Source organism: Pygocentrus nattereri, chromosome 17, assembly GCF_015220715.1.
Source record: "Pygocentrus nattereri isolate fPygNat1 chromosome 17, fPygNat1.pri, whole genome shotgun sequence".
NCBI lineage: Eukaryota > Metazoa > Chordata > Actinopteri > Characiformes > Serrasalmidae > Pygocentrus > Pygocentrus nattereri.
Window position 1 is genome coordinate 15,731,071 of NC_051227.1, and position 23,605 is coordinate 15,754,675.

General features: G+C 42.4%; 2 protein-coding genes across 6 annotated transcripts in view; one reads left to right on the forward strand and one right to left on the reverse strand.

Moving 5' to 3' along the window:
* The window catches only part of LOC108431158 (zinc finger protein 569-like), a 47,611-nt gene extending 37,273 nt beyond the window's left edge, over nucleotides 1-10,338 (forward strand). For 2 of the 5 annotated variants that reach the window (XM_037546355.1, XM_017704137.2), the window contains exons 2-3: nucleotides 4,773-4,829; nucleotides 6,389-10,338. In XM_037546355.1, coding sequence (XP_037402252.1) covers nucleotides 4,773-4,829; nucleotides 6,389-7,588 — 1,257 coding nt within the window. In that variant the 3' untranslated portion in view covers nucleotides 7,589-10,338. Of the gene's footprint in view, nucleotides 1-1,329; nucleotides 1,754-4,772; nucleotides 4,830-6,388 lie in introns of those variants that run through there. The other 3 variants (XM_037546356.1, XM_017704138.2, XM_017704136.2) reach the window with 2 other exon arrangements.
* A 12-nt stretch (nucleotides 10,339-10,350) lies between these two features.
* arpc5a (actin related protein 2/3 complex, subunit 5A) lies at nucleotides 10,351-19,819 on the reverse strand. Its single transcript, XM_017704140.2, has 4 exons — nucleotides 19,569-19,819; nucleotides 18,428-18,500; nucleotides 17,102-17,278; nucleotides 10,351-15,122 (listed from the first exon to the last, which is right to left on the reverse strand). The coding sequence occupies exons 1-4, from the start codon at nucleotides 19,706-19,708 to the stop codon at nucleotides 15,060-15,062; spliced, it is 453 nt and encodes a 150-aa protein (XP_017559629.1). The 5' UTR covers nucleotides 19,709-19,819; the 3' UTR covers nucleotides 10,351-15,059.
* Nucleotides 19,820-23,605: the final 3,786 nt, after the last annotated feature.

The following is a 23,605-nucleotide window of genomic DNA, read 5'->3' on the forward strand; positions in this document are numbered from 1 at the left end:
TGTGCCATGTTATTTGATTTTATTTTTATTAAAAATTAGCTGTCTATTTAAATATGTTGCAAATTTATCTAATAAAAAGTACTGAGACTGGTGTATTCCGTGTGTTCAGTCAGGTAATCAGCGCCTGGTAGCGGCAATGCCGACCGGTCAGCGCCCAGTAGCGGCTACGCTGACTGGCCTGTTCGTCCTTCTGCCTCCAAAATTAAAGGAATTTCCAGCACAAGTGGTTAGAAACTTTTCTTCATTTTGAGCCGGTTGTGGTTATTCACCCACATTCGTTGAGGACTCACCCAGAGGCGCCCTCTGGTGTTCTGCAGTGGATGTTTTTGTTATAAATGGCAGAAATAGGCAGTGGAGACACTCGCCTTAAACCGGCTCTAGTTGGACAGTCTGTGATGTCCATCTTCTCGTGTTCATTGTTAAAGTATGTGTTTTATTTTAAAAATAAGGGACTAGAAATAAGTCGAAATTCTCTGGTGTTTTTGTTCCGCTTTTAACTTGTTGCAATATGTGACATAGCTGTGTGTGTGTGTGTGTGTGTGTGTGTGTGTGTGTGTGTATGTGTGTATATATATATATATATATATATATATATATATATATATATATATATATATATATATATATATATTACACTTACACACACACACACACACACACACAGCTATATGTCCCTCAGTACTTGGCTGTATATCCTTTATATTGCAGTTTATGTGCTATTGTTTATGTTTATATGTACACAAGGTTCTTCAAGGGTTCTCTAGTAAAGAAAATGGATCTGTATAGAACTGTGAACACCCAGATAACCCTTTGCATGATTAAACGGTTCTTTACGTCATGAAATCGTTCTTTAGATTGATGGAGAATGTGCTTTACATGGTTCTGTGTAGAACCGTTTTGAAAAGGGTTCTCTACAGCACCAAAAAGGGGTCTTCTGTTGTATCAAGCTTGACATTGTAACGGAAGAAGCCTTTTTGGTGCTGTACAGAACCATATAGATCACATTCTCAATCAATCTGAGGAATGCTTTCACCATGCAAAGAACCCTTTAATCACGCAGGGGGCTCTGAGTGTTCATGGTACAACATAGAACCATTCTCTTTACTAAAGAACCCTTTTCTAAGAATTAAATATCTTTTTCTATACTTGGTTTATTGGATTTATTTGTATGTAGACACGTGTAGCTCGAGAAATTGCTTGCACGCTTGGTACTTGGCAAATAAAGATTCTGGAGAAAAGTTATTCGGCGTGAACTACAATGCCCAGCGTGCACAGCGCGAACACGTCACCGCGATCCACCAATCATATCACTGTTGTGCTCTGGGCCCCCGCAGCTCTGCGCTGCCGAGCTAGCGCTGGCGCTAGAGCTGCTCGCTGGCGGCGGAGAAAGCGGGTTTTCTCTCTCCCTCCGTCGGAAACGCAGTTCAGTGGAAGAATGCCTGCAGAGTGTAGCGTCCCCGGGTGCGATAAATACGAAGAGGCGAGAGCCAAAGGCGTTATTTTTCACCGTTTTCCCGAGAAAGACGTCGAGCTGTGTAAGAGGTGGCTGGCGGCCATAGGCAGGGATGTAAACACGCCGCAGAAGAACTACGTGTACCTGCGCGTGTGCAGCCAGCACTTCACACCCGACGACTACGAGCGGGACCTGAAAGCCGAGCTCATGGGGTGTCGGCCCAAGCTGGTAGTGAAGAAAACGGCCATCCCGTCTTTATTGATCAGGAAAAAGAAAGCAGCCGTGACGAGGGAGCCTGGGGTACGTTAAGAGATGTGAACTGAAGTCCAGCACCTCGGGCAGATTTATCCGTTCCACCTTAAATGATGCAGCAGTAATGTGTTTAAACGCGAGATGCACCTGAATTCAGCTGAAAATGAGAATAACTTGAGCCTCGGCTTAAAAACGCAGTTTCAGTGGTTCTTTAGTAAAGGCAATGGTTCTTTTTAGAACCATGAGTTCGGTATAGGACCGTTTTATACGTGCGTGTGTGGAGATACATAGATTATATACACACATGTATAGATATGTGTGTGTATGTATGTATATAGATAGATTATAATATAGGTGTGTTTGTGTGTGTGTTCTAGATATAGATTCTGTGTATATACATGTATGCATTGTATTTGGTTCTATATTGAAACCTTTTTTTTTTTGGTTCTGTGTAGCACCAAATAGGGTTCTTCCATTACAAGCCTGACATCTTAACAATAGCACAACTCTTTTTGGAGCTACATAGGAGCCATTTCCCTAAAGATTCTTTGTAGAACCGTATTGATCGATCGAAAGAACCATTTCACTGCAGAGAAGCATTTAAGCATGCCGATGGCTTTATATGGAACTGCTGGAACCGTTCCCTTTTCTAAAGAACTCTTGAAGAACCATCTTCCTTAAGTGTGCGCTGTGCCGCCCGCGTTGCTCGGTCTTTATGTTGTGTTTTGGGGTCCTGCAGAAAACGGACCCTCTTTAAAGGACTTAAACACATTCCGTGTTGGTTTGTCAGGTTGGTGCTTAATTGACTGACTCCTTCGTTTTCTGAGAAAGTAGCGGACGTGATTTTGACAGGTGCTCTACGGACCTTTGGGGGGGGTGAATGTTGGTGTTGGAGGCCTTTTAAGGGATTTCCAGTGGAGTTTTTGAATTTCTGCACATTTTAATAATTGAGATGTAAACAAATTCACTCACAGGGTTTGGTGTGAAATGGTTGTAGAGAAAAATGATTTCTTTACAGTGGTGGTGGTGAGAACCAAGGATTGAAGGGTCTACAATGCACATAGCTGTTTATTTACTATCCCAAATCACCAGTGAACCTGCATGTGTTTTGAGTTTTATATCTATAAATATAGTCATAAATATATGGATATATTTGAAGCATCTGCGTCAGGAAGCCTGTACATTTAAATTTACCCACAGAGGATGTGTATCTTGTAGTGCCGTTACACTGTAAACATAAGTAAATGTATATTTTTTGTGGGGAGCGGATTTATTTTGACTTATAGCGGCCTGCATGTACCTCTCCACACTGAAAATTATATATTAGAGCAAAACTTTCATAAAACTATAAAACAGTGTCTCTGACTTCAGGCAGTGTATTCATAGCCCTTTCCTGTAGTAACTGGCTGTGAAGGAGCTTTTAGAGACATTGCATTTTCCAGACATCGGGTTCGTATCACCACCGCTGCATTTCGCATCAAACCACTCCGAACGACTTCAAGTCTTAACAATTGTATTCTGCAGAAATTTAGAAATATTGGTGGAGTTCCCCTTCAAAAAGGGCACTCCCGCCAGACTGGGGAAAACCCCCCCTGAAGGTGTATCAAAAGGTGGGAGTAAGTTTAAAAAAAAAACTGCTTTTTGGGGGCTGTACAGGAATAGTTTAAAACGTGTGGGCTTCTTTTTTTTTTTTTTTTTTTTCCCCCTCCTTTTCTCGCTAGCTGGCGAGTGCAGAGGACGGACAGATGGCGAACGTTACTGCTAAGAATAGAAAACTCATTTTCAAACGGCCCTCGCTCAGAAATCCACCCCAGAGCATTCGCCGTCTTTCACAATTTCCTCTCACCTTTTGATGCATCATCAGAAGGGGTTTTTCCCAGCCTGGCTGGACTGCCCCTTAAACTCCTCCTGCAGACTGATAAAATCACCTGTACAGTTCTGCCTGCTTTCGCGTAGCTTTTCGTGTGTGTGTGTGTGTGTGCGTGTATATACACATACATGCATGCATACGTATATACACATAAATATATAGATATACGCTATGTTCCTGAAAGTATTCGCTTGTCTGCCTTCACACGCATGTGAGCTTGAGTGAGATCTCATTCTTAATCCATAGGGTTTAATATGATGTCGGCCCACCCTTTGCAGCTATAACTGCTTCAACCCTTCTGGGAAGGCTTTCCACAGGGTTAGGAGTGTGTTGGGAAGGAGCCATGGGAAGTCTTGACCGTTCTTCCAGTAGCACATTTGTGAGGTCAGACACTGATGTTGGACGAGAAGGTCTGGCTCACAGTCTCCGCTCTAATTCATCCCAAAGGTGTTCCATCTGGTTAAGGTCAGGACTCTGTGCAGGCCAGTCAAGTTCTTCCACACCAAACTGGCTCATCCATGTCTTTATGGACCTGCTTTGTGCACTGGTGCGCAGTCATGTTGGAACAGGAAGGGGCCGTCCCCAGACTGTTCCCACAAAGTTGGGAGCATGAAATTGTCCAAAATCTCTTGGTGCTGAAGCTTTAAGAGCTCCTTTCACTGGAACTAAGGGGCCGAGCCCAACTCCTGAAACACACCCCCACACCATAATCCCCCCTCCACCAAGCTTTACACTTGGCACAATGCAGTTAGACAGGTACGGTTCTCCTGGCATCCGCCAAACCCAGGCTCGTCCATCGGATTTCCAGACGGAGAAGCGTGATTGGTCACTCCAGAGAACTCGTCTCCACTGCTCTAGAGTCCAGTGGTGTGCTTTACACCACTGCATTCCACGCTTTGCATTGCACTTGGTGATGTAATTGATGGGATCAGTTTGTGGTACTTTTGGTAGTTATGATGTGTAAATGATTGTGATCTGTGTCTCAGTGGTTGGCAGACATAGAGTGCGTGGTGTTCAGCGCTGATTTTAACAGAAGTTTCTCGTCAGTTCCTGAAAGCTCAGTTTCTGTGGTGGTTTTTTCATAGTTCTATTGGTTTTAGAGATGTAGAATATGAGAACTGGTTCTAGCTTACTGCCTTACTGAACTCCTCTATAATACAAGTATAATTCTATAATTTGGCCTTTGTTTATTTTTAGATTCTGCACTCTGTGGGTATCTCCCCCAAGGTGGAGGTCTCAGAAGACCCAGCGTATGTAAGTACTGCTGTCTTCATGGTCTGACTTCCTTTAGCACACATGCATAATTGGTGAACAGAAGTCTGAGCGGACATCAGATTAAAGGTTCTGGCACGTGCAACCAGGAGAACCTCAGCATTGGAGAATAACTGGTCTCAACTGGCGACGTGCGTGGTTCGAATACTGATCAGCAGTTTAATGAAATGGCAAATTTTGTGGATTAACAGCTACAGTGTGAACATTTTGTTCTGACTTGTGAGGAAACGTGATGTTTAACTTTGCCAATACAGTGGAACACGAGGGGCGTGGCAGAGATGGTGCTGCTCTTCTCACCGAATAGGCTATGCTGGTGTTCAGAACAGGGCTGCGATCAATCGACTACTTTAATAATCGAATACTCCAATTACTGTAACGAATTATTGATTTTATGGATTATTAATCACTTAATTGCCAAATCTTAAATTGGCTTTTATGTTCAGCTTTGTTTATTTTATGGATTTTCTGACTAACAAGACAAAATAAATAAAAATTATTTAATTATTTCTGTGCGGATGCCGTCCTCTACAAAATCAGTCCAATCATCGTAGAACGAATCTTTTCAAATAGAACTATTCAAGTCATCTGGTGAAAATTCCTGTGTGTTTTCATATCACAGTATATCTTGCAGAAAAAAACTATTGCAATGTCAGATTTTCAAGTATCGTGCAGCCCTACCTCACAGTGATGATAATGTGGGCGTAAGGAAATCAGAAAGAGGCATACGTTTCATAATCTGTGCGTCTTTACTCATGATCATATATCGCCGATATGCAGAGGTTAAACTTTAAACGTCTTTGTGAAGATCCTGCAATTCCTTTTGTTTTGCATGGGCAGCTTCTATTGGGTGAAGCGTCGTCTTTAGGCCTGCTTTAAAGTCACCTTACTGTACAGAATGTGTGTATTACCATGTGTTCGCTTTCATTATTGAAAAAAAGATGCTTTAGTGTTGCTGTGTGTCTGTGTGCATATATTATAAATATTTGTGTGTGGTTTTTTTTATGTGTATATACAGGGTGAATCAAAAGTCACAGGACACAGTTTTATTTTGTTTTTTAGGCTGTCACAAGCCTTCAAGATGCGGTGCTGAAGGTGGTGTTTGTTGTGGATTTTCTCAGCATACACAATTTGTTTGAGATGACTCCAGAGATAAAAGTCGATAATAAAATAAAAAATAGGATAAAATGAAAGTGTCCTGTGACTTTTGACTCACCCTGTGTGTGTGTGTGTGTGTGTGTGTGTGCGCGTGTGTGTGCAAGTACGTACTCGAGTTCTCATTCATTATGTTGCTCTTCAGTCTTGTTTTACAGTTTGGATGCGTTAATTTAAAATAGCCTTGAGAGAGGACAGTTTTCTATATAGCTGGTTTAGTTGAAGGCGATATAAATTTGTGGCAGGTATGAACTCACCTTGGAGTGCAACAAACTGCATCACCAGCAGCCACTGAAACGAAAAACGGTGGCTTTCTGATGGACGTAAAATAAGTGTTTTTGAGCTTTCCAGGCCAACGTTGTAAATAAGGTTTGTCTGTCTTTTCCCAGGATGAGCTGGAAGTCACCTTATCATCTGATGATTTACTAAGTGATTCGGAAAGTCCAGAGGAAGAGGACACGAAGAAGAAGAAGCACAAGAGCAAAAAGAACCACAGCTCAGACGAGTGGGAGCCCCCTGCACACGAAGCCGCCAAGGATTCCGACAACTCCGAAATGTCCGTGGATGAGGAAGAGTCCGACGACTCTGATGGCCTGGAGAACGATGGCAGTATGCCGGTGGTGGGCTGTGAAGATTGTGACACGGAAGCCAGGCTGCAGTGTTCGTTACTGCGGCACCAAAAACTTTTCGCTTGTTCCCAGTGTGTCTCTGCCGAAAACATGGGCACTCGCTGCCTTGACAAGCTGCTCGTCCGCTTCACCGATTACCAGAGCTTTCAGGTTCATGCCGAGGAGGAACACGGACTCACCACCAAACGTGTGCTGTGTCAGGAGTGCGGCGTCTTCTACGTGAAACCCACCGAGGCGAACGGCAAGAAAGAGCATGTGTGCGAGTACAAGACGAAGCACCTCGTCTGTCCGAACTGCGACAAAAGGTTCCGGACCGAGAAGGGCCTGAAAGCGCATACACGGAAACTTCATGGCGACACGATGCACCCCTGCAAGTACTGCTTGATGCCTTTCCGGAACCGGCCTGCCAAATTGGAGCACGAGGAGACCCACCCAAAAGAGGACAAGCCGTACCTGTGCCCAGATTGCCCCGAGAAATTCCGCAACATCGTGAAGCGGAATCGTCACATGAGATCCCACCGAGGCCCTTGGAAGTACTTGTGCAAGACATGCGGAAAGGGTTTCCCTCACCTGGACAGGTTGGAGAGGCACGAACTGATCCACTCCGGCATAAAGCCTTTCAGATGCGAGGTGTGCGAGCGCTCCTTCACCCAGGAGGGCCATCTCAAGTCCCACATGCGTCTCCACACGGGAGAAAAGCCCTACAAGTGTAAGCTCTGCGAAAAGAGCTTCACCCACAACGTCAGCCTCAAAAGCCACGTCTTGCGCTACCACAGCTCTATAACAGCTGCCCCTCCTCATCCTCCTCCTCATCCTCCTCCTCCTCCTCCTGCTCAAGGTGTGCAAGAAAACTCCATCCCGAAAGCAAGGAAGAAGTCCCAGGGCAGGCCCAAGGGTCGCCCCAAACGAGTTTTGGCCAACGAAGAGCAGGAAAACGGTGGAAACCACCAGTTGTCTTAATCATGATGTGAAGTTTCAAGAGGAAATGAAACCAGAGGGTAAGGGTGAGCAATGTGGTAGGAATACAGCATCACAGTACTTGAAGACATTTTCACGATACATGACATGCATCACTTTATTATGGCTTTCCTGGGGTTTTATAAGTTGGAACAGATGTACTGCAGCTAACGGGACAGCTCATGTTCTCTATTTAATAAAATCCAAAGACCTCTTACCAAATTTCTGCATAATTGAGTCGATATGATGTAAACAAAGTCATTCAGAGTGTTTTGATGAGAAATAGTTGATGAAGAAAACTACTGCCTCAGACGTCTTCACAGTGGTGATGATGGGAACCAGGAGTCACAATGACTGCAACACAAATATAGACATTTTATTTACTATCCAGAACCACCAGTGAACCTACATGAGCCTTCTGAGTTTATATGGAACATTTAAGTTAAATAAGGCAAATTTACCTCATTACAAGACTTATTTATGCCCTGTATGTACCTCTACTCCATGAATTGAAAGCATCTTAGGATTATTGTAAAACCAAACTCTCTGGCATTAGGCAGCGTATTCATGGCCATTTTGTGTGAACGCTTTCTATGAGGGAGCTTTTAGAGGTGGATGTCTGGTTCCCATCACCACCACTGTGAATGTCTAACTTGAAATGCAGCATTTCACCCGAAGCCACTCTGAACTACTTTATTTACACCTTAGCCATCACGCAGAAATCTTGACCAATCGGTGGAACTGAACTTGAATGAAGTAGTTCTGTCTTCAAGTATTGGTGATATCTAAAATATACAGACCTTTTATCATGAAAACGATGTCATATCGTCATATTGACCACCCCTACCTGAGGGTTGCTTCACAGAGCGGCCTTTCACACTGATCTGGATGATTAAGGCCAAAAGCGAAGATGATTATCCAGTAGAAACGTCCCTTATTAGTTCTTCTACCGGAGAGGGTTTGGTCATCTGGCAGACTGAGAAGTCCTGCTTTATACTGACCATTACGGGCAAAGATGAAGACGCCAGAGCCCAAAATGATTTGTTAGACATTTCATGATACAGTGGAGATCATCAGTTTCATCAGTCAGAGGACCAATCAGCTCAGTTACTGAGTGCCACAGAGACTCCAGTTTGCATGCGAAATCCTGTTAATGTTCTTAACCATTTTTCAACTGTAAATCAGTTGTGGCCTTAAAAAAGACTCTTGTAACAGTTACGTTTGCGTTCTGCGCTTGTAGTTCTCTTTTCTTGGAGTAATTCTCAGTGCTTTGTTTTTTTTCCTGTATTTTTTGCGCCGTTCCCTTTCATGATTGTAAAATTGCATATGTGATTGACGCATTGTCACTGCTGGAACAAAACCTCCATCCCCCTCCCAAATAATCTGAAAACTCCAGCTGCTGTTTATACTGTATCAAAGTTTCATGACGAATGGACCAACGAAGATGGTCCAAAGTGGCTGAAATTGTTCCGTTCATTCACGTTGAAAGTTAAGGATGTTTTTTTTTCTTCTTCTGTAAAGTAACTGAAACGGAGAAAGGGGTTTTGTTCCGACAGTGACTGACATTAGGGATGCACCGATCATGAATTTTTATGGAAGATTGTGAATTCTCTACAGCCATATTGGCCAGAGGCTGATTTTTATTAGCCTTTATTAATGTTTTTTAACTTGAAGCTTGCACCGTGTGAAGGACCATTGAAAAGCTTACCTTGTTGGCCAAAGTTGCGATTACATTACAAAAACACTGAGTGCGTTTAGAGGAACCTAATAATCTGATACTGTCAGTGCATTTACTTGAGTAATCAGATAACAGGGAAACTCCAGGTCTACATGAGTCAGACAGTAATCAGATTTCTGTTTAGAAACCAGCCAATAAACTCGCAGATGATGTGATGGAAATGTAATGTAAAACTCAAACTTCATTTCATCCAGAAGTGTTCCGCTGCATTTTGTGGCGACGCTGTTTGCTTATTTCAGGTACTGTTTAACACATGTGCCGACTCAGCAATCTGAAAGAAATCAGAGATCACATGCAATGAGAAATCTGATTACTGAGCTAAAATCCAGCCTCTTTATCAGATTTCTAGACCTTGTGGTCTGATTGAGTGCGCCATTTACATGACCATTTAAATAATCAGAAATCTGATTATGATCGGATTATTAAGTGCAAGTGAACGCACTCATTGTTTGGTTTTTAATAGGCCAAACTGACATTTTATGAGAAAATTAAAGTTGCTGTTTTAACCAACATGAATGCTACATCAGAAATAACAATGAATTATACCACAGTATTTTGGTGGTTGTTATAGCTGCAGTTGGTGCAGCACGAGTGCGTTTACCTGATGTTATTTACGCCAAAAACAGCAACAAACCTCGGCCAAAGTAACACGACTAGGCCAGTTGAAGCAAAAAGTCTGATGATTCAGATTGTGCATCTCTAATACACATTATTATACCTTTCCTGCTTTGTTTATGCAATCATTATATGAGCTTATATATCCTAGAGATGTTGTAATCTTTGCTCATAGCTGCTCTATTAACAGTGTCTGTTCTGTTAGGTTTAAATGGGGAATGATCTTCATTGGTGCTATGAACTGTCCTGTTTGATTTTTTTTATTTGATTTTTTTACTTCCATTTATGATTTACATGTATTCACTTCCATTAGAGGTGTTACACTAAGTCCTTTTATTCTTCTTTTTCAGCACTTAATGCAATTGCTGTTGTTGCAGAAAAATAAACCAGTTTCACATCAGTTTCATAGTTGTTTTTTTTTTTTTTTTTTTTTTATTGCTTCCAAATGGACCACACATTATAAAAGGAATATTTCATAAGGCAGTTGGTGAACTGGGGCCGTATTACAGGAGATTCGTAAGTCTGAGATCTGCTTTGTTGTCATGGCTTAAGACCTTACAGAGCAAGGTATTAAGTCTATAATCTTATTTCCAGATAAGAAAACGGTGTTACAGAAACATCCTAAGTTGCCAAAATATCCTAAATATTTCAAGATAAACCCCAGAACTGTCTTGTCTTCTGTTATAACCGTCTGTTTCTATCGTTTAATGCAGTGAAAGGCAGCACAGTTCACTATAACCAGCATAACAACGCTGCATTTATCTACACTGAAAAAGGGGCCTTGACTTATGAACACTTTTATTTATAGAAGTGTTAAAAAACCCCAGACGCTGCAGTCACCGTCCCCTCTTATCACCTCAATGTGTTAAGGTTGATTAAAAACTCGTCAGATACAATATTACAGTGATGGTGGTGAATAATGAGGAGCTGAACGGAGTCTGTTTATTAGGAGGAGTAACGTTAGCGTGCTCAAAGCTAAGCGTTTGGGGAATGGAGACTGAAACTGTGGAGCGGCAACTGATAAACATGATTGGCGAGCAAAGCAGCTCACTGGATGTTTGTGATCACTGACATCATAAAGGTATAATTAGGCTCCTATAACGAAGTTTAAAAGCGCTTAAAAATATAACAGCAGTGTTAAAGTGTCTTATGCTGCTCTGTGTACAGGAAATAAATGTATTTAAAAACTGATTTTACTCAACCGCTTCATATCAACACTTTCATTTTGGACTCGGGAGCGCCCCCTAGCGTCCAAGAAACTCGGCAGAATTCTCCTCTCTACAAGTTCTCTGGCTAACCTGATTGTGTTTGTTTCAGCTGTGCGCCTGTGGTCAGTTGCTAGGTAACAGACATGACAGTTGACTGGCGACGTAAATCAAGAAAGTTAAGATTTCCTAACTTGAGATAAGAAAAGATGCTGTAAGATAAGATTTTAAATTAAGATCAGATTTGCTTCTGTAATATGAATTTGTGAAAGATCTCATCTTGCCCTGTCAGATCTTAAGACAAAAAGCTAGGAATTTTCTGAAATACGGCCCGTGGTTCCGTATATTTGCACTTAATCAAATGAGTGATATGCACATCGCCGCAAACTCTCCGAAACGGACAATCACTCGGCTGTGGCCACCGTGGTCAGTTAAATCAAGTATGGCTTGTTTGGTGGGCCACAGAGAGGCTGTGAGAAACGCCACTGACATACAAACCCAGGTCAGCTACAGCATTCAGTGCAGCAGGTGAAGGAAAACTGCTCATTCTGTGTGAAATAGGCCTGTTTGATGGCTACTAAGGCTACTACGCTTGAAACAGTGGCCAATTTTGAGCAACCTGAACTTAAATGTTCAAGGCTGACCAGTCTTGAGAACAGACTGCCTTTGAAAGTCAATATATACGGAAAGTCGTGGTCATTCAGCACAATGCTTGGAGGCCTCACTTAATCAAAAAATGAGTGCTGGCCTTAGATCAGTTTGTCTTTCCAATCCTGACGAACAAAAACTTTGCCTAGACCAGCAATTCTGAACATGAAGGAACCGTTTCCAGGCCAGATTAAGCCTAAACCAGAGCTGGTTTATGAGGATTCTGGCCCCTTCCTATTTCCCCTGTTATATCAAAAACAAGACTGCTAAATTGCAGAGGGTGTCCATGAGTGAGTCCTCAATGAATGGGAGTGAATGGAGCTCAACGGCTAAAAACAGTTTCAATAGTTTCTAATCACTCGCCCAGAACTTTCCTTTCATTTTAGAGTAGAAGGATGCATTTCACTAAAATACTTTTACTTCTACTTTTCATTTTTTCTACAGCAAACTGGTTTTAGGCAGCAGAAGGCTGGTGTTACTGCTACTGAGTGCTGATTGATGGGCGAGCGGAGCAGCTCATTGGCTGTTCATGCTCACTGATGTCATGAACATACATGAGGTGCTGTTTTACAGTCCTATAATTCGAGCTTAAAAGCTCTTAAAAATATTACAGCGGTGTTAATGTTTTATGATATTCACTGTTCAGGAAATTCTACTATTATATTACTCAAATGCTCCATATTAACCCATTCATTTTGGACTTGCTCGGGAGCGCCCTCTAGCGTCTGAGAAACCCAGAAGACATTACAGAGCAAGAATTCTCCTCTCTATAAGTTCTCTGCCTAAACTGTGACCTCAATGGTGCTTTAACACTGAAAAGCCTTTCTAGTCTATATTGAGGCTTAACCTGGGTTCTAGATAACAGACCTTAAAACGCAAAAACAGTACAAAATCAAAATCCTTAGATATAATCAAATCATTTTTGGCAGCATAACACAAGGAGAGCGTTCCCTTTTTTCTTCGAGTTTGTAGAAGCAGGATGAGAATGCCGTATGCTTCCCTGCCAGTTTATTAGAAACCCTTCCCTTCTATCTCCACCTTACTGGTGTACTTAGCTGTTTGTGTTGGTGACCATCTAGCCCAGTGGTCACTAGCCCTCCTCCAGGAGATCTACATTCCTAAAGAGGTTAGTTCATACCAGCCCATCTAGCCAAACAAGGCCTTCTGAAGTTGTTCATTAGCTGCAACAAGTGTAGTTGGACTTAGATCCAGCAGCAAAGATCATCTGGAGAACCAGGGTTGGTGACCACTGCTCTGGCCCTTCATCAATTGTGGCTGGATATTTGGGTGGCAGATCACTCAACTCAGCAGCAACACTGATGTGTTCAAAAACACCACCGCACTCTGCCATGTGCTAAAAATGGTTCACCACAACAGTATCTGGTCAACAGTGCTCCTGTGGTCAGAAACTGAGCAATGATGAATAAGGGGGGGGGGACTACATTCTTTACTAGTACACCTATATAGGGGACCTAGATGGTAGGTGGAGCTCACAAAGTGGTCAGTGAGCATAAGTACAAGCAGGTGTTTCTAATAAAGTGGACAGTGAGTCAGGCAGTTGCTTTGAAGGTAGCTAAGCAAAACCTTGGTCTGAAGAAGAGGGGGGAAAAAAAGTGGTCAGCAAAGCCCAGATATGGCAGACAGTACGGCAGAAGGCTGAGGTAATGTTCCTCGGAAGATGGGCACTGTCCAACAGAAAGAAGTGCTAAGGCAGAATGAACACTACACCAAGTGTAGCACCTGTGATGGAGATCTGGAATGTGTTATGAATGTCTATAAGCTACGGAGCCCTGCTGGTGACATCCTCTATAAATAAAATAACGCCTTAGCAATGACTTGGGAAGACGTGGGACCATAGCTTAAAAAGGCATGATCTTGTTCCCATGCCTTACTAAGTCGTGGGCATGATGTAGCTCGTTCCCTCGCCTCACTAAGTCGTGGCCACGGATTACAATCTTGTTCCAACGTATAATTTTATTTGTACAGGATGTGACCAGCAGGGCCCCATAACAAGCTATTCAGCACAGAACAAAGACATAAAGCTCTTATTGGAATCTGCAGGGCCACAACACAGCACAGTCTAGGGTTTCCCTCATTCAGATGCAGCATAAAGGAATCATTCAGTGCTTTTCCTCTAATTTCTATCTGCTGATGGCCAATTAGTACAGAAATCTGATACATTTCCCTTTAAATTAAAACTCATTTTCTAATAGAAACTATTGGCCAGTTTAATTAAGTTAAAGTTAGTCTGACTTTGTGATTCTTTTTTTTTCCCTTTTTCTTTTTTTTTAATACGGGAAACAAAAAATTGTCACTGATAACTGACGGTACATACAGACTGTGGCAGACAGGGAACAGAAAAAGGCAACCGTAGGCCGTTAAAGAACCGTTGAGGTTCTCAGTCTTTTCCACTTCCACGCCCACCTGTTCATAATTAAAAAGCATGAAGCCACAAAGTTGAAATGTCATTTTTGGAAAATGTGATTTGTGGGGGCCGACTCTTGCAAAGTGAGACGTGTATCAGTAAACATGAAATATCCGCAGAATATTACTGTGAAAGGTCAGGTTTTTCTAGAGGAAACGGAAAAATATTGCATTATTAAAAGTTGTATTAATGTTGTTAACTGTCTAAAAACATTTTATATCGCTTTTAATAAGTCAGTTACTTTTTCACCAATTTTTTTTGTGACAACGTGCCATCATAGACACCCAACAGACCACTGGCCCCCACTCTGTATAGGTCCAAGGACCACCAAGGGGTGCATCATGAGAATGAGAGAAATCACTAATTTAAAGCTTTTGGATGAAGTTGCCCTGCAGATTTGAGAATATAAAAAGAGAAAAAGTGACCCAATGTAAGCTGATCAGGTTGAGGAGTAAAGAGAATGTATAGTACATCACTGTACATGACACTGTTTCAAAAAAAAAAAAAGGACAGTCCACAGTCATGCCTATAACACATACATTCTACTGTATAATAATAATAATAATAAACCTAAAGCCACCTCAACAGTCCACTGGGTTAGAGACAGTTTCCTCTGTGGACATGTCAAAAAAACAGCTGTCCACTGAACACGACCACCGCAGTGGGCTGAGCAGCGGTGGTTTGTCATCTCGGCAAGAAACCCAGAACAGAAGCAATATAAAAAGGGAGAAGAAAGAGAGAGAAAGTGAGCGATGTGGAGGACTTCCAGTCTAGCAGTGTAGGTGGGTGCCAGACGCTGCCTGGGGTTGTGCCTGCCAATCCCGGTGCCTGGGTGAGGAGGGTTTAAACGGTTTTCCTGGCCGTGAGCACACGGACGATGGAGCCCACGCCGCCTGCTGAGAGAGCCTACGAACAAAGACACAGACAGAACACTTAGGTTCAGTCCCAATTTCACCCCTCGCCCCTACCACTTAGCCCTAACCCTCCGTTTTGCGCATTCACGTCTAGGGGTACGGTGTCCTGATTTTTGCTGAGATGGAGGGGTGGGGTAAAGTATTAGGGCTACCTCACCCTCCAAACTGAGGTATTTCAGAGACACACTTCAAACAGAGTGGATGGGGGGGGCAGAAAAATGGGGCAAGATGATGGCACAAGAGACCAAAGAAAACCACAAATGTGAGAATTTTCTCAGTAAAAAAAACAAAAAACACAAAACCCAATCTCGTTTCGATGAATTATGATCCTTTTCCTTATAACAAGCATAGAAAAAAAAATGCTAGCAGTAGTTGATGTCCTGGTAGATAGCTCGCTAACTTTCCCGTTCCACCTTAAATGGTGCAGCAGTTACACTCTGGCACTTCAGGCACCTGAACTACTGCTCCAATTAAGGTGGAACGGAAAATCTGAACGAGAAGCTGGGGAATATCTGACATCAGCTTCATACCACAGAGGGGTGGGTGATAATAAATAATTGCCCCCCTTGTGCATACAGTGAGCAGGTAGGGTCAAAACATAGCCAACCTAACGATAACTAACTGAACGACCACGCTACGCTCTGAAAAGTGATGTGACTCGTGTCGCCTGTTTTACCGCTGAGGACTCTGGTTACAGACAGAATGCGTTATTTATAATTTTTAGCATGTATATTTCACAACAGTGTTTCACATCTTATTAACTACAGCATGAACAGAACATGACAATGGAGAAGCCTGACCAGGTCAACAGGCTGCTAACGAGCTACAGGCCGCAGCAGCGATATTGAGAAACGGGCTTTCACTCAGTAAACGAGACACAAAGTAATCAATATGGGAACCAAACTTCTGTTTAAAGCTCTGTGTTTAAGATGTAATGTGAATAAGCATCGCTGGCCTGTGTCACACACTGATGTCATAAACCGCTGCACTCCGACCTGACCGCTCAAACCAAGTCATGTATTTAAAACCACTTACAAATGAGGCTTGAGTGAGACTGAAAAGTCAGGTTTAATGTGGCTTTTTGATATATGTGTACACACACACACACACACACGCCACTTTATTAGGTACACCTTGCTAGTAAAAGGTTGGACCCCCTTTTGCCTTCAGAACTGCCTTAATTCTTCATGTCACACTTTCAACAAGGTGTTGGAAACATTCCTCAGAGATTTTGGTTGGTTATTTGAGTAACTGTTGCCTTTCTATCATCTAGAACCAGTCTGCCCATTCTCCTCTGACCTCTCACATCAACAAGGCATTTTCGTCCACACAACTGACCGCTCACTGGATATTTCCTCTTTTTCGGACCGTTCTCTGTAAACCCTAGAGATGGTTGTGCATGAAAATCCCAGTAGATCAGCAGTTTCTGAAATACTCAGACCAGCTTGTCTGGCACCAACAACCACGCCACGTTCAAAGTCACTTAAAATACTTTTTGCTCTTTACATTGTTTGTAAACTTCATGATGAATGGACCAAAAGCAACAGCCCAAAATGACTTGGAAGAAAATTCTGGTTCCACTGACTTACATTAAAAGTAAAGTAGGTTTTTTCCTTCTTCTGTAAAGTTAACATTTGGAGATGGGAGGTTTTGATCCGACAGCAGCGATATACACATTTCTTTCTGCTCAAATCAGTCAACAAGGTAATTTCTGAGGCGTAATAAGTTGGAACAGACAAAGAACCAGATTCAATAGAAAGGTCTAAAATGAACGCCTTGTTCAGACAGGCAGCTCAAATGCACTTTTCTGTTTTCTAATCTCAGCACCTCTGACGTACTATAGTGCTACACACTCGTGAGGACCGCAGGATGTGTCCTCGGCGAAAGTCACTCTGCTGTTCCACGGTTTCAGCTTTCGCTGCTGAGGAAGCTGCGCCCATGTGATGCTGAAAAATATGAATAAAATATTACCTTTTCGTGCCACTGCAGCAGAACCGCACTGCTGTTCTCCGAGGGCCGCTCGAAGCCTTTATAGATGTACTTCATCAGGAGGTCCACTTTGTTCTTATCCAGAGACTGCACCGCCTTCTCTATATCACTGCTCTTAAAGGCTGTGAGTACTTTTAGTACCAGACCCTCAGCTCGGTCCTGCACGCAAACACAGAAGCACAGTCACAGTGACCAAGTGACATGGACGTACGGATAACAGGTAAAAAGTGCTACCGGAAAAGCGTCCGAGTGTTAGGGATGCGCTGATACTGGAATCGTGAGCTGTTATGTTATGAATAAGCTTCCTGCTGCTGAGACTCGGTTTTGCATGGCTGCTGTGACGCTGTGGGCCTAAAAGCTATTTTTAGAGAAACTTACAGAGTCAGAACTGTTCACAGTGGCGGTGATGGGAACCAGATGTCCACCTCTAAAAGCTCCTCACTGAGAGTTCCTACATGAAATTCACTGCCGGATGACTGAGACGCTGTTTTATGACCCGAAATGTACTTTTTAAATCTGATTTATGCCAAAGGGGTACATACAGGGTGTTTGTGAGGCACATTAGTCCCCGCAGTCTGATGTCTGAGACACTTTTATTATTTCTTTTAGACGGTTGTGGCCTTAAATATGTTTTAAACTTCATAGTGAAAAGGGGACAAGCTGGGTGTAAAATGAAATAATCCCCAAAGAAACCTTATTTAAGATTTTTCACTCTCGCCATCATCATCATCCATATATAAACTCAGACTCATGTAGGTTCTCTGGTGGTTCTGGATAACAAATAAAATGTCTATATCTGTGTTGTCATGGTGACCCCTGGTTCCCATCACCACCAGTGTAAAGACATCTGAACCATTTCCCACCAAACCCCTCTGAATGGCTGTTTACAACATTTCATTATGGAGATATTTTGAAATTCCCCTTTAAAGAAGCTAGATCATATTCAATATACAGGCTGGTGCTTTAGTAAGGGCAATGGTTCCATTTAGAACCAGGGGTTCTATATAGAATTTCATGCTCAAATGGTTCTTTAGATTGATGGAGAATGTGTTGTACGTGGTTCTATACAGGACCTTTTTAGAAACGGTTCTATATAGCACCAAAAAGGCTTCAGCTATTGTTCCAATGTCAAAATCCATTTTTGGTACTATACAGAACCATTCTGAAGAATACATATACATTCTACATGCAAAGAACCCTTTAAGCATGAACTGGTTCTAAATAGAATTTGTGGTTCTAAACAGAACTGCTTCCTTTACTACTTTTGGCCATGTAGTGCAGTTCTGGTGTTCCTGAACTCTGACTCACCTTCACGTTCTGGTTCTTGGTGTTGATCGGTGGGTTCTTCAGCACGGCCTGCAGTGCCCCCATCAGGTTTCCTGTGAGCAGCACTCAGGAAAAAAACTCCACTTTAACAGCAACAGTGGCTCCAAGTTTCACAAACTACACCAAACACGTCTAATCCAATCGCGTCTAATCCAAACACGTCTAATCCAATCGCGTCTAATCCCGACACGTCTAATCCAATCGCATCTAATCCCGACACGTCTAATCCAATCGCATCTAATCCCGACACGTCTAATCCAATCGCATCTAATCCCGACACGTCTAATCCAATCGCATCTAATCCCGACACGTCTAATCCAATCGCATCTAATCCCGACACGTCTAATCCAATCGCATCTAATCCCGACACGTCTAATCCAATCGCATCTAATCCCGACACGTCTAATCCATTCGCATCTAATCCAACCATGCACCCCAGCCACTGCTGCACTTACAGCCCAGTCTGACCTGCTGTGCTGCCTAATCTGCACACAAACAGGGCAGAAACACCAGATCAGACATTTTCTGTCTCATTTCTCCACCACAAATAACAATGTTGAGCCCACATATTAATATATTGAGGACACAAATTCATATAGAGGCCACAAATTAATACACCGAAGTCAGACACTGAAATATTGAAGCCACAAATATATATTGAGGCCATAATTTAAAACAGCAAGGCCACAAATTAAAATATCGAGGCCACACATTATATTGAAGTCGCAAATTAATATAGACGCCACACATTAAAAATACCGAGGCCACGAGTAACTATTATGAACTCGTCGCCTCAATATAGTACATCGTGGCCACGCCTTATTAACAAACGATCACCATGTCACCCCAGGGGCTCCGTACAGGCAGCAGGCAGCCCGGTTAACGTTATACTGTCGCTATTTCTGCACATTTACAGGCGGCGCTGGCGCAGCAGGCGGAAGCTGCCGCCGCTGCAGGGAAATGGGTGAATGGTAAATGAATGAGCGCCACTGCTGCCGCCACACCCATCACACCTGCGGATGGAGCGGCTCGGAGCCCCGATGTAAGCCTCCCAGAACCGCTAAAACACCGCATTCCGCCAGAAACCCCGTCCGGCCGCCGAGACGCCGGTTCTGAAGGATATTGTCTGATCAGCGAATCCACTTCAGCCTCGTCCGGACCCAGCTGGTTCTCCCCGCCCTCCTCCTCATCCACGAACTTATTCTCGTCATATTCGTCCACGTCCACCTTCCTGAAGCGGTCCGACACCGTGTTCTTCGACATATTTCACCGCTTAATAAACTCAGCCGGTTAAATCCGTTTGAATCTGCTCGCTGCGCCGGGCCTGCGGGACTTTTCGCTTCTCTTCCTGGAGCCGCTTCCGCAATGGGGTCCTCTCAGACCGCCCCCTGCTGGCCGCCTGCACGCCCGCTGCCTGCACTACCACACTTTGACCACTGGGTTGTGCTAAAGCGCTTTGCCTGTCCACTATGAGGCGTTGGTTTTAAAATGTTAATATCCCACGTTTGCTGCTTTTCCCCCACTTGTAACGCTCATATGTGTGTCTGGACCCGAAACAGTCGCAATTCATACCGCAGAGATGTTTCTTTATTAATACCAGATTATTCTTTCCGCAGCATTTATTCGCGCAGTTATTGCACAGGGACTCTTATTGTGAAGGAGGGACTGACTTGTGTTTCTGTGCGCTTCACCTAGATATACATTTTTTTCTAACGGTGACTTTTTTATTTGTTAGATAATCACATTTGTACAAAAGCAGCATAACGCAGAACAGATATAGTCAGATAACAAACCGCATGAACAAAAGATGTGTTAACAAATATAAACAACAAAGTTTAAACAGAAAAATGGAAATAACACGTTTTTCACAGATACGGCGCATATATTCATTGTTTATACAGCTTTCTTGTTTTCGGAGAGGATAATAGAGGTTATGTGTTATCCTCAACGAGTAAGAGTGAATGGAGCAGCTAAAACCGAAACGTTACAAATAGTTTCTAATCACTTACACAGAACTTTCCTTTAATTTTAGAAAGTAACTAGAAGGATGTATTTCACCAAAAAGGCGAAGAAAACTTTCCTGTACGTTTCCTTCTCTCTACGGGAAACGGGTTTTGGGCAGCTTGGACCGTATAACAGAGAATTCGTATCTTTTTGTCTTAACTTTTTCACAAATTCGTAGTACAGAAGCAAATCTGATCTTAATTTAAGAATCGTATCGTGTCTTACAGCATATTTTCTTACCCCAAGTTAGGAAATCTCAGTTTACGGGATCGAAGTTAAACAGTCAACGGTCGTGTCTGTTTCCTAGCAACCGATCGTACGGGCACCGCTGAAACGTAAATACGTAATAAGGCTAGTTAGCCACACAGCTAATGCTAACGTTATAGCTGCCGTTACTGTGATTAAAAAAAAAGTTAAATAAAACCAAAGCGCGATAAACTGAGAGTTAGTAATGTCGTCTCAGCACTTTGTGCTGTTTATCAGAGTCACCGCTCCACAGTTTCAGTCTCCATTCCCCAAACGCGCTAACGTTACTCCTCCTAATAAACAGACTCCGTTCAGCTCCGTCTCCTCTTTATTCACCACCATCACTGTAATATTGTATCTGACGAGTTTTTAATCAACCTTAACACACTGAGGTGATAAGAGGGGACGGTGGAGGTCCCGACTGCAGCGTCTGGGGGTTTTTAACACTTCTATAAATAAAAGTGTTCATAAGTCAAGGCCCCTTTTTCAGTGTAGATAAATGCAGCGTCGTTATGCTGGTTATAGTGAACTGTGCTGCCTTACACTGCATTAAACGATAGAAACAGACGGTTAAAACAGAAGACAAGACAGTTCTGGGGGTTATCTTGAAATATTTAGGATATTTTGGCAACTTAGGATGTTAACACCGTTTTCTTATCTGGAGATAAGATTATAGACTTAATAGCTGTTGTTATAGTTGTTGTTCTGTAACGGCTTCTGTCCTTCACTTAAGTTGCCATGACAACAAAACAGATCTCAGACGTAGGATTTTTCTGTAATACAGCCCCTGGACTAGCGTTATTGCTACTGAGTGCTGATTGGTTAGAATTACTGCTACTCAGTGCTGATTGGCTGTTCGCGCTCACTGACGTCATGAACGTAAATTAAGCGCTATTTTAAACTCCTATAACTCCAGTTTAAAAGCTCTTAAAATATAACAGCGGTGTTAAAATGTTTTATGCTGCTCTGTGTTCGGGGAATGAATGAATTCGTTTACATTTAAAATGTTTAAGCATTTATAAACTATGGTTTTGCTCTAAAGCTCTATATAGACCCGTTCATTTGGACTCGTTCAGGAGCGCCCTCTCGTGTTTGAGAAACCCAGAAGGTGTTACACAGTGGTAATTCTCCTCCCTACAGGTCCTCTGTTAAAACCACGCTAATCATGAACTACATATAATTTTGTTTACTGGATGTCTTTTAGTCCAGATTCCTGGTCTGGGACGCCCTTCACCACCCGTCGTCATCATTCATGTAACCTGCAGTGCTGAGTTTAAGAAGAACACATGATTTCATACATTGGTTTATTCTGTTTATTTTATGATCATGAAATAAACATTAAAATAATAGTGAAATCATTGACAGCCTTTAAATATATAACATAGAACTTAACAGGTAATATGAAACGTGCCTGATTCATAAATAAGACTGTTTTACTATTAATTAATGAGCACATATACATGACAGCTTTCAGAAACATTCAACAGTAATGAAGGGGTGTTCCACCGATTTTTCAGAATTACTGCATAATTAGATAACAGAGATGCAAAATAAGTCTGAATGCCTCTAAAAGCTCCCTTACATAAAGTTATATGTCTGAGATGTTGTTTTATGATGTTTTTGAACTGGCTTTGGCCTAAAATATATATTTAAATTCAATCCATGGGGGAGGGATACATGCAGGGTGCTGTAAGGCAAAATAGTCCAAAGAAGAAAATTGTTCATTATTTTACCATTGTTGATAGCCCATATAAGCTCAGAAGACTTGTGTAGGTTCTCTGGTGGTTCTGGATAGTAAAACAAAATGTCTATATGTGTGTTGTAGTCATAGCAACCCCTAGTTCCCATCACCACCACTGTAAAGACATCTGAACCATTTCACACCAAACTGCTCTGAATCTCTCTGATTACATCTCACACACTGAGTTAGGCAGCAACGTTGAAAGACTGGTGGATTTGCCCTTTAACAGATGATGACAAATGATGATGAGGGATATAAAAACAGTGATTAAATTAAAAATAATCTAACTAAATCATGATAAAACCTCGATTAGTCAGCCCCAGCATTATGAACAATGTCTCCAAACTACGGAGGCCTCAGTGAATGATGTGAGAGTGGAATGTGCGAGAGGAGTAAAGCAGATCGCAGGCAGTCGGTGAGGTGTGTAAAACATGCCATATCATGCCATCACTTTCAGCCCATCCCAAACGTGGGTGGTGCTCAGTGTCCGATGGCGTGTCTTCTTACCCCTGGGGGTGGGAAGGGGCGTAGTCGAATCCTTTCATAGATGGCTTTTCTTTTTTTCTCTCCAGAAATTCAGGTCACAACAAAACAACTGTATGTGCAACAATGAATCAACAGCTTTTCAGTGACTGCATGACTTTTCATGAAAAACAAAGAAAAACAATTGGAAAAAAATAGTAAAGTAGAAGAAGATTAGAACGGCTAAACAAAAACAGACCACCGCTGTGTACCAACCGTGTAATAAGCACTAATACTGTAAAGTGTACCTCACAGTCGCATGCAAAAGTTTGTGCGCCCCAGTCAAAAGATGTTGTATTGATTTTCTAAGTGTAAATAATTTTAAAAACGTCCTATACAGAGAACACACTTCTGCACATTGTAATGCACAATTACAGTTTATCTGCTGAGGTTAACATGCAGGATAAATAAATTTCATTTCTTTTTACTTCTCATATTTTAACTCAAAAAATCAACAAAACATGTAATTTGACCCGCGACATCCAAACTATTGCTTACGACTGTGCAGGTTGTCATGCTAACTTATGTTTATCAAGCTGCCACATGTGGGCTAACTACTATATATATATACACACACACACACACACACACACACACACACACACACACACACACACACACACACACACACACACACCGGCCAGTTC

Coding starts and splice junctions, on each gene's coding strand:
- arpc5a (XM_017704140.2), bottom strand. CDS start 19,708: ATGTCGAAGAACACGGTGTCGGACCGCTTCAGGAAGGTGGACGTGGAC. Junction 18,501..19,568: donor GTGGATTCGCTGATCAGACA/ATATCCTTCAGA, acceptor AGTGCTGCTCAC/AGGAAACCTGATGGGGGCAC. Junction 15,123..17,101: donor TGCTGCAGTGGCACGAAAAG/GTAATATTTTAT, acceptor CTTTGTTCGTAG/GCTCTCTCAGCAGGCGGCGT.